This window comes from Anomaloglossus baeobatrachus, chromosome 1 (genome assembly GCF_048569485.1).
Source record: "Anomaloglossus baeobatrachus isolate aAnoBae1 chromosome 1, aAnoBae1.hap1, whole genome shotgun sequence".
NCBI lineage: Eukaryota > Metazoa > Chordata > Amphibia > Anura > Aromobatidae > Anomaloglossus > Anomaloglossus baeobatrachus.
The window spans coordinates 781,419,545-781,432,680 of record NC_134353.1 but is presented as its reverse complement, the minus strand read 5'-3'; the positions used below and the strand labels follow the sequence as shown (position 1 = coordinate 781,432,680).

Below are 13,136 nucleotides of genomic sequence, written 5' to 3'. Positions count from 1 at the left end.
GTACATTTTTTTTAACAAAATATGTGACTGCAAATGATATTACAGTAAACAATTATCATTTCAACTTATTCATAAAAGTGGATTCTTTACTGTTAGAGCAGTGAGACGATGGAACTCTCTGCTATGAGTTTTAATTGAAATGAAATAAGAGGGGCCTCAAAGTAAGTTGTTTTCTTGAAAATAAGAAGTTTTCTATTCTTACAGCGAACAGGTTGGTCAAGTGATTTGTTTTGAATACCATACTTTGGGTCAGAAAGTATTTTATTTCTCCCCAAACTGTTTCTACAGGTGTCTCATGTGGGTGGTTTGTCTTCTTCTGGATCAACATTGCAGGATAATGGATTGCTCACTGAAGAAGGATATAAAACTTAACTTTTATTAAATAGCTAAAAACTAGCCAACCTACAAACGTGCACTCAGTAATTCACCCATTATGGTTAAATTATATAAATAGAGAGGAAGCAAGGAAATTCTCTTGTATAAATTGACGTCTCATGTATAGTCTCACACTTTCTTCGTCCCCTAAAGCGGATGATTCTTCAGGAGTCTTTTCTAGAGAAACTTTCATTGTACACAAAAAACAAACGGGATATTACTCTATTTCATCTAGTTATTAGTATCCACAGCCGTTATTTTAATAGAGATGGAGTAGTAATACTAATGTCTTAAAGATTCAGAGAACAAGAGGACGTATTAAGAAAAGAAGTCACTTTTCCTAAGTCATGACGGTGCGGCATACTGTACTCAAAACGTCTGCTGCTAATTAGACTTTAATCATCTGAAATAATATTATGTATGTATACACTGGAATACATTTGCACATGCTCTTCCATATGAGCACATAGAAGACAACATGATCACCAATACCTTCTATAACTTATGAGGCATCACTCAACATTGCAATATATCAAGTGCAAGATTATATGTGTCAATGGTAAGTTACACTAGTGGCATTAGAATGTAATAATAATAATAATCCAGCAAAAAATGTGCTTATTGTTGGAAAAGGCACCCTTGACATATTGCATTGTACCAATAAAATAAAACATCACTTCAAAATTTTGTACAATAGAGTGTGATCACTTAAAGAGAATCTGTCAGCAGGTTTAGGCTATGTAGTCTGAAGACAGCATTCTGTAAGGGTTAACATACAGATTTCAGCTATGTGTCTCTTATAACAAAGTGTGTTTTTGTTTACCTGCAATGTTAGTTTAAGCTGCAATGGTAGCTTTATCATTAGTGGACTGAGGAGCTTGTGAGCTCAAGTCCGACTCTGCCCCCTCTGTGATTAACTGCTTCTGTCAATAGGAATGTGCATACAGAAGTTGGGGTGGGCAGAGGCAGTTTGTTAAACTCTGCTACTTTGCTAAAACTAAAATATTTGATTTTATTAGAACGGCTGCACCCAGTGATACATCGTTGGATTCAGGATTTCTTTGCCTACATCATGCTGCATCATACAAAAGCCTGGTGATAGATTCTCTTTAAAAAGGTTGTCCACATTTATAACATTGATGGCCTATCCTTATGATAGGTCATTAATGTCTGATTGGCCGGTGTCCGACACCTGGCCCCACCGCCAATCAACTGTTCTCAATGCTGATGGCAGCAGGCGGCTGCAAAAGCTCAGCTCCAGAGCTCCCCATCAACTGATAATGGCCTCGGATGGGTACTTCACATCTGCTTCCCATTCAAATCAATAGGAGACAAATGTGCAGTACCAGGCCACCCCTACTATGAAAAGACGGGGATGCTCTAGAATTGAGCATTTCTTACTGACTGCTGCCACCACCGTCACAGAGATCAGTTGATTGGTGGGGGTGTAGCGTGTCAAATCCAGGTCGATAAGACATTGATGACCTATTCTAAAGTGGGCTTTACACGCTGCAACATCGGTAACGATAAATCGTTGGGGTCACGTCGTTAGTGACGCACATCCGGCGCCGTTACCGACATCGCAGCGTGTAACGCAAATGAGCGACGATCAGCGAGCACAAAAACGTCAAAAATCGTTGCTCGTTGTCACATCGCTCATTTCTTTAATATCGCTGCAGCGACAGGTACGATGTTGTTTGTCGTTCCATCGCTGTGTGTGACGCCGCTGGAACGACAAACATCTCCTTACCTGCCTCCACTGGAAAAGGAGGAAGGAAGGAGGTGGGCGGCATGTTCCGGCCGCTCATCTCCTCCCCTCCTTTTCTATTGGGTGGCGGTTCACTGCTGACGCTGTGACGTCGCTGTGACGCTGAATGAACCGCCCCCTTAGAAAGGAGGCGGATCGCCGGTCACAGCGACGTCACAGAGCAGGTATGTGCGTGTGATGCTGCCGTAGCGATAGTGTTCGCTACGGCAGCGATCACCGCATATCGGCCGTACGATGGGGGCGGGTGCTATCGCGCTCGGCATCACTAGCATCAGCTAGCGATGTCGCAGCATGTAAAGCACCCTTAAGGATCGGTCATCAATGTAAAAGTAGTGGACAACCTCTTTAAATTCAGCAGAGAAAGCCCCTTTTTTTTAAATTGCACTGTACTGCACTGTATTACAGATGCCACACTTCATTCTATTGCACTATGCCCATTTATAGAAATACAACATATATTGTCCCACGCTGAAAAATGCCTCCGGATTGTCTTCAGGCAAAATTCATTAACATACCATTGTGCTCAGTGCTGGAAAGAGAGCATGCCCAATTCATACATATCTGTCTCTCAATGTGCTCAATATAGGAAAGAGACCGTGCTCTATTCATTATTATCTATATGCCTCTCTCATTTTCCTAACCTATATCATGATTACTACCTACATTTCTTTTTATCTTTCTTTACATAGCAAGATGCTGAAAGTACGCCCTGCATGCATTCATTTAATAGAAGGTGCCGCAACGGCCGCGATCACTTAAAGGGTCAATCCCAACCACTCTTCCTGTGACATTAGGGAAGGCAGTGTCCCTGATTGGTCCATGTCTAACCAATTGGATCTAGACACCAGAAACTCCCCCTGCAGATGTATAAAGCGCCGGTTGTCTGCGAGTCTCAGCCACCAATCAAAACGCATCTACTTTTGGTGACCATTTTATTTCTATCACTCCCCCATAACTGGTGAATTACTGAGTACACTTTTTAGCTTGGCTCTTTTTTAGCTATTCAATAAAATTTAAGGTTTATATATCCTTCCTCAGTGATCTACCCTGATATAAGGGATATTTGTTTCGGTGATACAGGATAATGGATTGAACACAATACAATAGAGATGTTTTTTAACCTTATTATGTTACATACAATAGGTTTATTGAACCACATAAAATGTGTTATCTTTTTTTTAGTCTCATTTTAGGCTTGGGCTATTTGCACTTGTGGTTTTATGTTTCCCATCTAATGTGTATTGTATAATTCATATTTTTATTAATAATGTGTTAGACTCAAAGCTGTATCGTGCTCATTTTTTCTGGGTTTCTAATTTTTATAATACACTTTTCCATATAGTTAAGATGGGTGCATAATGTAAATTTTATTTTTGACCTAAAGTTTCATTGATATGTTAGTATTTTAAGTCTACCTGGAAAAATCCGATTTTTTTTTCCCATTTTATTTTATTTAGGCCTTACCAGTGTGGACACTGTTCCCAGTCCTTCTCCCAGCCATCAGAATTAAGGAACCATGTTGTCACCCACTCAAGCGACCGACCCTTTAAGTGTGGCTATTGTGGCAGGGCTTTTGCTGGAGCAACCACATTAAACAACCACATCCGGACACACACAGGGGAAAAACCATTTAAGTGAGTAGTTAGTAATAAAAAAGAATGACCAATTCAAAAAAGGTTCTACTGTGTACATCATGTCATGAAAACAATTGTATTAATATCTTCTTAACCTTAACTAGAATATGATTTCTTAAGTGTAAAGATCATTCCTAAGCATAAATGCCCCATAAGTGTTCGATAGCTGTCTGCTGAGAACTCTCTCCCAACTACCTCATACACAGGAAGGCTAGTTTTGGCCGAGCGATCCTGTCTTCTCCATGAAAGAGCCGCTGCCAAACTCCTCTCGTATGGCTTATTTCCAGGGAGAAGAAAATGATCGGTTGTTAGAATTACAATGTCACGATGCTTCTTTCCACTGACATCATGTGTCATAGCCAATCCAACCGATATCAGTGGGTTCGGTCAATTTTAGTCTAATGTATATGGTGGTCTTAAGGCTCCTCTACTGCTAGAGCCTGATGACATTTTCTGTTGTGTCAGATAAAGTACTATAATAGAAACCTTCTATGGTTTCATAAAATCAGATAAGTTGTCTTCCCACATTCAGACATAACTACCACTCCTCAAGTAAGGTAAGATGTAAATTTTGTAAGGTACATGGTGATTTGGATCCTCATAAGTTCTCTATGACCACACTAAAAGCGGTGGAGATTAGACAGCATGTTCTCCAAATCCGTAGCGCATCCTTATGCCATTGACTTCCCAATGAATAAAAGTTATATATTGAAAAAACTGTTTTCACTTTTCTGATGTTGGTTTTTATAGTTTCTTCTGATTTTTTTTTTACATTTTAGCATTTTGGATCTTGTAAATATGAGATTTGGAAAAGTAAAAAAGTCAATATGGTTTTGATTGTTATCAATTGGTCAATTAGAGCCAAGCAGTGATGAAGATACAATATTGTCATAGCTCAAAGACAGATAAATGGAAAGATACATTGGTAGATGTGTAGAAATGTATGAACTAGATCCAAGTTCATATTTAATATGATTTCTCAACATTATTCACTTATATAAAAAGGCACTAATGTAGGTACTGGCCAACACACAGCACTGTCCCTTTATAGGACTGTCATGTGTACGAAAATTGATATAATTGAAGAATCCTTGCAGGAAATGATACAGAAAGTACAGTAGTTTTCAAAAATGTCCAACCTCAAGGAAAGTATCAGGCATTTCCAGATGGCCAAGTACAAAATAAAGATGCCTCAGAGTTGCTGTGTTTTATGATGTTTCCTCTCCTTGTAGTTACAGGTTGTGGGTTGTGATAAATAGCCCCCATTAGGGCTTTGCTGTTTGAAGAAATGGAAAAAGAGATGCTGAAATCCTGTCAGATATATAATTGATTTCCCCTGACTGCTGTGTAAATAGATTTTAGTAATTAATTGAAGAGGTTCTGAGGTCAAAACGGAAAATGGATTTATTTAAATACTCAGGCCTTGTGTATCTGTAACCCTGTTGACGCCTTTCGCTCATCTTAGGTGTAGTGTAAAATATGTATTAATATATATGATTTATCAACAAATGTTATTGCATCTCAAATAAAAATGTTTGTGAGCAAATATGTAGCTTTATTGCTTGTTAACCTCAGATTATTATCATTTTTGATTCCCATTGCCAGGACACATACTACTTATTGCGGAGCCACCAATGCATTTCCCATTGGGTCATTTTCACATATAGCATAAATGTTGACTTTTTCAGCAGTTATAATATAATGCTATTCTCATACATAGCTGGCTTCTAAACTATATTGGGGTGCCACCACAAAATATTCACTAGATGTTATGCATGTGGTCACACGAGCACTGCCACTCTATGAATATACTGCACCTGGCTATCATTGTTAGTATCAGTCCCTAAGACTTTGAATTGATCCTTGCTATGAATTTGAGAGTCCACGCTGTAGGACTCCCAGCAAATATATTTAACAAACAATTCAGTGGTTTCTTATCCACTTAAGGGTAATAAATAAAGTGGGGGAAATACCCCTTTAAGCTTGACTTATATTTGCCTTTTATGACTGAGATCACGGGACTTTTTAGAGCAGCACAAAATACAGTGGTCCCTACTGTATTCTCCAAAACAAGAAATGGGCTATCCATTGGAACGTACTAAAAATGTTTTTCTTACAAATTCCATATTAATCCTCAATAGATTCTGATATATATATATATATATATATATATATATATATATATATATCAGAATCTATTGAGGATTAATATGGAATTTGTAAGAAAAACATTTTTAGTACGTTCCAATGGAACATATATATATATATATATTGCAATAGGGGCCTATAACAGACTATAGATTCTGTATTACAAAATGAGGCATAGCCATAATGTCTCAAGAGCCAGCAGTCACACCAATGGAGAACAGACACCTTATTTCTTATACACCCCCTTTTTAAACCCACTATCTCACCACTATCACCATGGTACTTCTGAGGTAGTTTATTTCATTCTAGGAGAGAATTAATTTGAATACTTTTTCCCATGGAGCATTGCCAAAAAGACTCCATAGTGAGCAGGTATGACTACAGATTAAAGGTAATCCATCAGCAGGTTCTTTATCCTACCTCATCTGAGGCAAAGAGACCCAGAATCAAAGATGTGTCACTTAGATTACTGGGTGAAGCCATTTTAACACAATCAAAGATTTTAATTTTAGCAAACAGCGGAGCTTAAAAAGCTGCCCTCGTCCACACTTGGATTTCGTGCACATTTCTGTAGTCAGAAGCTGCTAATCACAGAGGTGAGCTGAGTTGGACTTGAACTCATGTGCACCTTAGTCCGACTAATGATAAAAATACTGAAGCTTAAACTAACATTGCAGGCAAACAAAAACACACTTTGTAATAAGAGACACATGGCTGAAATCTCTGTGTTAACCCTTACTGCATGTGGTCTTCAGATTAGATAGCAAAAACCTGCTGACAGATTCCCTTTAAGGAGAAGCAGTACTCCCCCACTCTGCCAGCCAGACTCTGCTTTCCTTTGATCAAGGATAAGCACCCCAAAGCAGGCTGTCAGGAGATGAATTGCTGGCTCGACATTTATCCTTGGTCACATCACATTGCTTGTCAACAAATCGAGCCTTGACTTATAGGGTACAAGCCTTCTCTAAGTGGTAGTTGCAGACTAGTTTCTAGCATTCTACAGAAAGCTAATTTCTTTAGGCATCCTCAATGGAGCATTGCCAAATTCAAGGAGAACTTGTACACCTAGCTCATTTTTGTTTTTCATCATTGCATTAAAAGAGCTGTAACGTTTTTCCCCTTGTCAGCTGTAAAAGTGCTCCTGAGCCTGTATATAGTCATGGCAGTTCATATTAACAACCTTCCTGCTATGTCATGGGACAAGAGGGGGTTAGGGTCTTTCATTATTTACTTACTTTAATATGAAACTCTTATATTGGAACAACCTCAAGATTAAAGGGAGGGTAATGCAGAGCAGTGAAATGGTCTTTAAGTACTTGGGAAGTAGTAAATGCCTCTGTTCCAAGTTTGTCATGCAGTAAAAGGTAGTATATTTTGGCACTCCAATCCACTAACTAATCAGTTTTCTAATAAACAATCAGCAATACACTAATGTGTCATCAGCACTCCAGGCGCTTGGAGAGAATCATCTGCCCATAGACATTAATGAATACACCAAAAATCATTAACCAATCAATACTTCTGAGTTATTTTCATTGAGCTGATAGGTCTGATACATTAAAGCTGACATTTTACATTTGTCAAAATCACACTGCAGTTTTTTTACCAGTGGAACAGGCGGCTAAGAATATTCCCAGAAAGACAATCAAGGAAATACAACCTATTTATTAGGATATGGCCAACGACTTCGGCAGCTCAGGTGAATATATGGCCAGAAGTGTAAGGAACGTTTTCATGCATCCTAAGTACAATATATTAGTGCGGAATTGCAGGCATAGACAAAGTGATGAAAGTAAACAGATTAAAAATGGATCCATCATACGGGCTCGTAATCACAGACATGTGTGGGCTTAGACCATGCTCAGTGTGTTAGTTCACTAGAAATATTGTATTAGTGAGGCATAAGGCACGTCCTACCTCAGTGACTCCCATTTTTTACAAGCAGAATTTTATTTTTTGTAGTAAAATGGCTGCCTCCAGTCAGACCTACTTCACCAAAGCATTTCAACTTAAAAGGGTTGTCTTGTGAAATCAAGTTAGCAGCTATCCATGGGATGGATGATGACTTTTGAAAGAGTGGGGTCCGACCGCTGGGACCTGGACTGATCAGCAGAACAGATCATTTTTAGTCTCACGAAGTGGAATGGCTGGTCAGATGACCTTTCGGTCTTAATGGGAATCTGTTAGCAGGTTTTTTTAACTCATCTGAGAGCAGCATGATGTACGCAGAGATATTCTGAATCCAACAATGTATCATTTAGATTACTGGGTGCAGCCGTTCTGACACAATCAGAATTTTTAGATTGAGACATGTAGCAGAGCTGAGTAAGCTTCCCTGCCCACACCAAGATCTTAATAGAGATTGTACATTGACAGTGAGGTGTCAATCAGAGGAGGGGGCGTGCTGGGCTGCCATCCACATGACTTTGTAGTCCAAGCATTGATAAGGGTCTTCTGCTTAAACAAACATAGCAATTAAACAACAGATCTAACTATGACAAAAAAGGGATCTATGAATTCTGAATGTCAACGCTTGCAGCATGCTGGCTTCAGCTTACATAGCAAAAACCAGCTGACAGATTCACTTTAAAACCGCTTTGCTTCTCTTTTTCTGTTAGCCCTATAGAAAATGAACTTGCTGATTGGTGGAAGTCCATGGGACAGAACAGGTGATTTTTATCCCAGAAGGGGCACTTTTACACCGGTTACAAAATCGAGGACAGGTGGGTTGCCCAAGGATGGAACTGCTGCTCCATTTTGTAAAAGGGATAAAAGTGCCCATTGGAGATAAAAATTCCCCTTTCTGTCCTAGCGATCGGACCCATCGGCACATTCACCTATAAAGTGGTTATCGAGTGAAAACAGGTTAAGACACAAAGTCAGTGACTTTTAAGTTTATGCTGGGTATCATCTGGTGAATTTCATCCTTATTTTATCTAAGGCTAAGGAAAAATCATGATTATAAGTCCTATATAGTTAACAAACCAGAGTAACATATTCCTATAAACAGCCATTGTTCTGCCAATGTCCTGTCACTGACATGTATGGGCCAGGTTGTACTGACCTGTAAGGATTAGCTTTCTTCATTGGAAATTTGAGAACATACTTTTAGAACACACTATGTACCGTACTTAAATTTCCTGAGAACAATATAATATTCGTTATAAAAAAAACCTACCCGCCGAGTTGTTAAGTGATGAAAAGCTTCTACCAATGTATTGAAACACTCACAAGATTTCTTTTAAAGAAATGTCCCATGACTGAAATGTAAGTTTAAGTGAAACATTCGGTGTCACTTATGAAACTAGTAAGAGTAGAATTCTTCTTTCAAATATGTTTTCCATCCTTTATAATGAAACGTGCACTGAGTGGCAGGCCGATAGATAGTGGCGACCTAGTGATGAAGTCAACACGCTGCAACAAAGCTAGACTGTAATACCAGACGCAACCAGTGAACAGGTGTGGCACTAATTCCAGAAAAAAAGAAAGTTGCCATGTTTATTGCAGTTGTGAGAAACATTTTTTTTTTTAAATATCTGTAATATCTATAATACGTTTTAAAGTAAATTATTATATTCAATATATATATACAGTGTATATATATATATATATATATATATATATATATATAGTATATTAATCAGCAAATATAATTTTGTAAATTCCAAAAATGTGTCTCTTTATATTTTTTTGTATATACTACTAGCTGTAGTAACTAAGTGTGTCTCTGTCTCTCTCCCACTCTCTCACTTTCCATCTCTCCCTCTCTGTCTCTCTCTGTCTCTCTCTGTTTCTCACTGTCTCTCTGTTGCTCTCCCTGTCTGCCTGTCTCCCTGTCTGCCTGTCTCTCTGTCTGTTTCTCTCTCTCTCTCTGTTTCTCTCTCTGTATCTCTCTGTCTCTCTCTCTGTTGCTCTCCCTGTCTGCCTGTCTCTCTGTCTGTTTCTCTCTCTGTCTCTCTCTCTATCTGTTTCTCTCTCTGTATCTCTCTGTCTCTCTCTCTGTTGCTCTCCCTGTCTGCCTGTCTCTCTGTCTGTTTCTCTCTCTGTCTCTCTCTCTGTTTCTCTCTCTGTATCTCTCTGTCTCTCTCTCTGTTGCTCTCCCTGTCTGCCTGTCTCTCTGTCTGTTTCTCTCTCTGTCTCTCTCTCTGTTTCTCTCTCTGTATCTCTCTGTCTCTCTCTCTGTTGCTCTCCCTGTCTGCCTGTCTCTCTGTCTGTTTCTCTCTCTGTCTCTCTCTCTATCTGTTTCTCTCTCTGTATCTCTCTGTCTCTCTCTCTGTTGCTCTCCCTGTCTGCCTGTCTCTCTGTCTGTTTCTCTCTCTGTCTCTCTCTCTATCTGTTTCTCTCTCTGTATCTCTCTGTCTCTCTCTCTGTTGCTCTCCCTGTCTGCCTGTCTCTCTGTCTGTTTCTCTCTCTGTCTCTCTCTCTATCTGTTTCTCTCTCTGTATCTCTCTGTCTCTCTCTCTGTTGCTCTCCCTGTCTGCCTGTCTCTCTGTCTGTTTCTCTCTCTGTCTCTCTCTCTGTTTCTCTCTCTGTATCTCTCTGTCTCTCTCTCTGTTGCTCTCCCTGTCTGCCTGTCTCTCTGTCTGTCTCTCTGTTTCTTTCTGCCTCTGTCTGTCTCTCTCTGTCTGTTTCTTTGTCTGTCTCTCTCTTTCTGTCTCTCTCCCTGACTGCTTCTCTCTATGTCTGTCTCTCTGTCTCTCTCAGTCTCTCGCTCTCTCTGTTTCTCTCTCTGTCTCTCGCTGTCTCTCTCTCTGTTGCTCTCCCTGCCTGCCTCTCTCTCTGTCTCTCTGTGTGTGTGTCTCTCTCTGTCTCTCTCTGTTTCTCACTGTCTCTCTCTCTGTTGCTCTCCCTGTCTGCCTGTCTCTCTGTCTGTTTCTCTCTCTGTCTCTCTCTATCTGTTTCTCTCTCTGTCTCTCTCTGTCTGTCTCTGTCTGTTTCTTTTTCTGTCTCTCTCTGACTGTCTCTCTCCCTGTCTGCTGCTCTCTCTGTCTGTCTCTCTGTCTCTCTCAGTCTCTCTCTCTCTCTGTTTCTGTCTCTCTCAGTCCGTCTGTCTGCCTCTCTGTCTCTGTCTATTTGCTTTTTCTCTATTGTCTCTGTCTCTCTGACTCTCTCTGTATCTCTCTAGCCGTCTCTCCACTGAAATCTTATTACCTTACACATAAGCTTCTTATAGTAAGAATGTCCTTCTTTGCCTATAGCAACCAATCAGAGCTCCTATTAATGACCTGTATTTCCCAGCTCCATTGACTCTAATGTAAGCAGGTTTTTTGGTGAATAACTGTAAAGTGTGGGGTTACGTTTTCCCCTCAAAACATAGTCTATGACGTTCCCTGAGTCAAATGAGGTGGCTGTGTAAAAATGTTTGATTGTAAATATAATGGTGCGTATTCCTTTATTGCACACACACACACACACACACACTCAGCTTTATATATTAGATTTGTCATCTCCTTTTCATTTAGCTAGTAAAAAGTATCACCCCCGAAGTCAGTTTGTATTTTCTCTTCTTTTATATTATACATCATAGTATATATAATTCTATTTTTTTGTAGTTTATGTCTCACTTCCATGCTCATAGTAAACCTAAAACATTGAATCCCACATATGAAATTAGCAGCAGATGAAATTCTATTTGTCATTAATTTCTTTTCGGAGTTTGCAGAGCAGAAAACCACAGACATGATTCCACTTTGATGGCTCTCTCCTAAAAATCTCTTTTTGTTCTTTACCTATTTGATGTGACAGTGATCAGTGCAGGGACAAGACAGGCCTCTCTAGAGAAATCACCTCCCCCCATCCTATTGACAGATTTCTGTGATCTGAATCAGACGGACCATGCCCTCTTATAGTCACTAAGGCACTGCTAGTAGCCGCCAATTAAACCTTTTTGGATGATGAAACCAGAGGCCACTTTTGTGTGTCTGTTCCTATTAAGTACACTGAGAAAACGTCTGACACAACACCAAAGCATCCATGGTCTTAATTTTTATGTTTGCCTCCACTAGGTGCGAGAGGTGCGAGAGGAGCTTCACACAAGCCACACAGCTGAGTCGACATCAGAGGATGCCCAACGAGTGCAAGCCGATAACAGAGAGCACAGAATCAATCGAAGTGGATTAACTGATTGACTGGTTGGAATTAAACTGCAAGGAAAGTCATGATTAAATGTCACGGACACTTAAGCAAAACCAAAGATTTCCTCTGAACAACTTTCAATCAGGCCCAGAAAACCAAAAGCAGTAATAAAATAAGTAAGATGTTAAGAGATATTGATCTTGGCATGGAAGAGAGACCAAGAAAGACATTATTTATTTATGAGTGGGGGTGAATTATATTTCAAAGGACACGGGGACTTAACCTTTTCAGTCCCACCATCTATATATAGCTTTATTTCTAAATGCATTTTGTACAAAATAATGTTATTTAATACCAAAGCAAAAGTCAAGTTCTTCTGTCAATGCCCACATCTCTGTCTATGAATGCACATGGACATGTTTAGAAAAGCACCTTTTTGTAGCATGATACCATTCCTCTGGAGAGATGGGCCATGTTGGCAAGGATATCCTAAAGACAATGGAATTTAGAAGACCTGAAGGAAATTCTTTCTTGCTTCTTTTCTCTCCTGGTAAAGAGATGATGTTGATGATTTCAAGTATTCGTCCAGCCATTGTGATGGGACATTGTGATAGGAGCCATTTTTGAGTCATTTCGAACTGATTACTGACCAAAGAGGACATTTCACTCATCCATCATCTATTGACTCTACTTACAAATCATACTTTGTGCACTTTTCATGTTAAAGATTTCATAGACATTGTTTATGGTAAGTGGGAAAATTTGGGGAAGTAAACATGTTGCAATATTCCAAATAAAATATATATGTATAGAATTTCTGTGTGGAGGTTCTTAACATTTTAGTAAAAAAAAAAATGGTTATTACAGAAATAATGTTTGAACCCTAACACTCTCACAGGGAGGACAAACCAGTGCACATGTAAAACCAGAAATCCACAGGTCCCAAACAGGCTAGTACTTGCCCTAGACCTAACCATGATTTGTCCCTGCATGACAGAGGAGGATAGCACCCCAAGATCACAAAATGGCGCCCCCACTCGTCAACAGATGACCCTGAGTGTCCTTAACTGCACCCTAAGCTATAAACCAAGCGTAACACAAAAATAACAATAAACATAAATGAAAAGTAAAACAAA

General features: G+C 39.4%; 1 protein-coding gene across 2 annotated transcripts in view; it reads left to right on the top strand.

Moving 5' to 3' along the window:
* Positions 1-12,785, top strand: part of PRDM6 (PR/SET domain 6) — a 214,329-nt gene extending 201,544 nt beyond the window's left edge. For both annotated transcript variants that reach the window (XM_075341874.1, XM_075341873.1), the window contains exons 7-8: positions 3,601-3,777; positions 11,931-12,785. In XM_075341874.1, the coding sequence (XP_075197989.1) occupies positions 3,601-3,777; positions 11,931-12,045 (292 nt within the window). In that variant the 3' untranslated portion in view covers positions 12,046-12,785. The remainder of the gene's footprint in view (positions 1-3,600; positions 3,778-11,930) is intronic.
* The last annotated feature ends 351 nt before the right edge of the window (positions 12,786-13,136 follow it).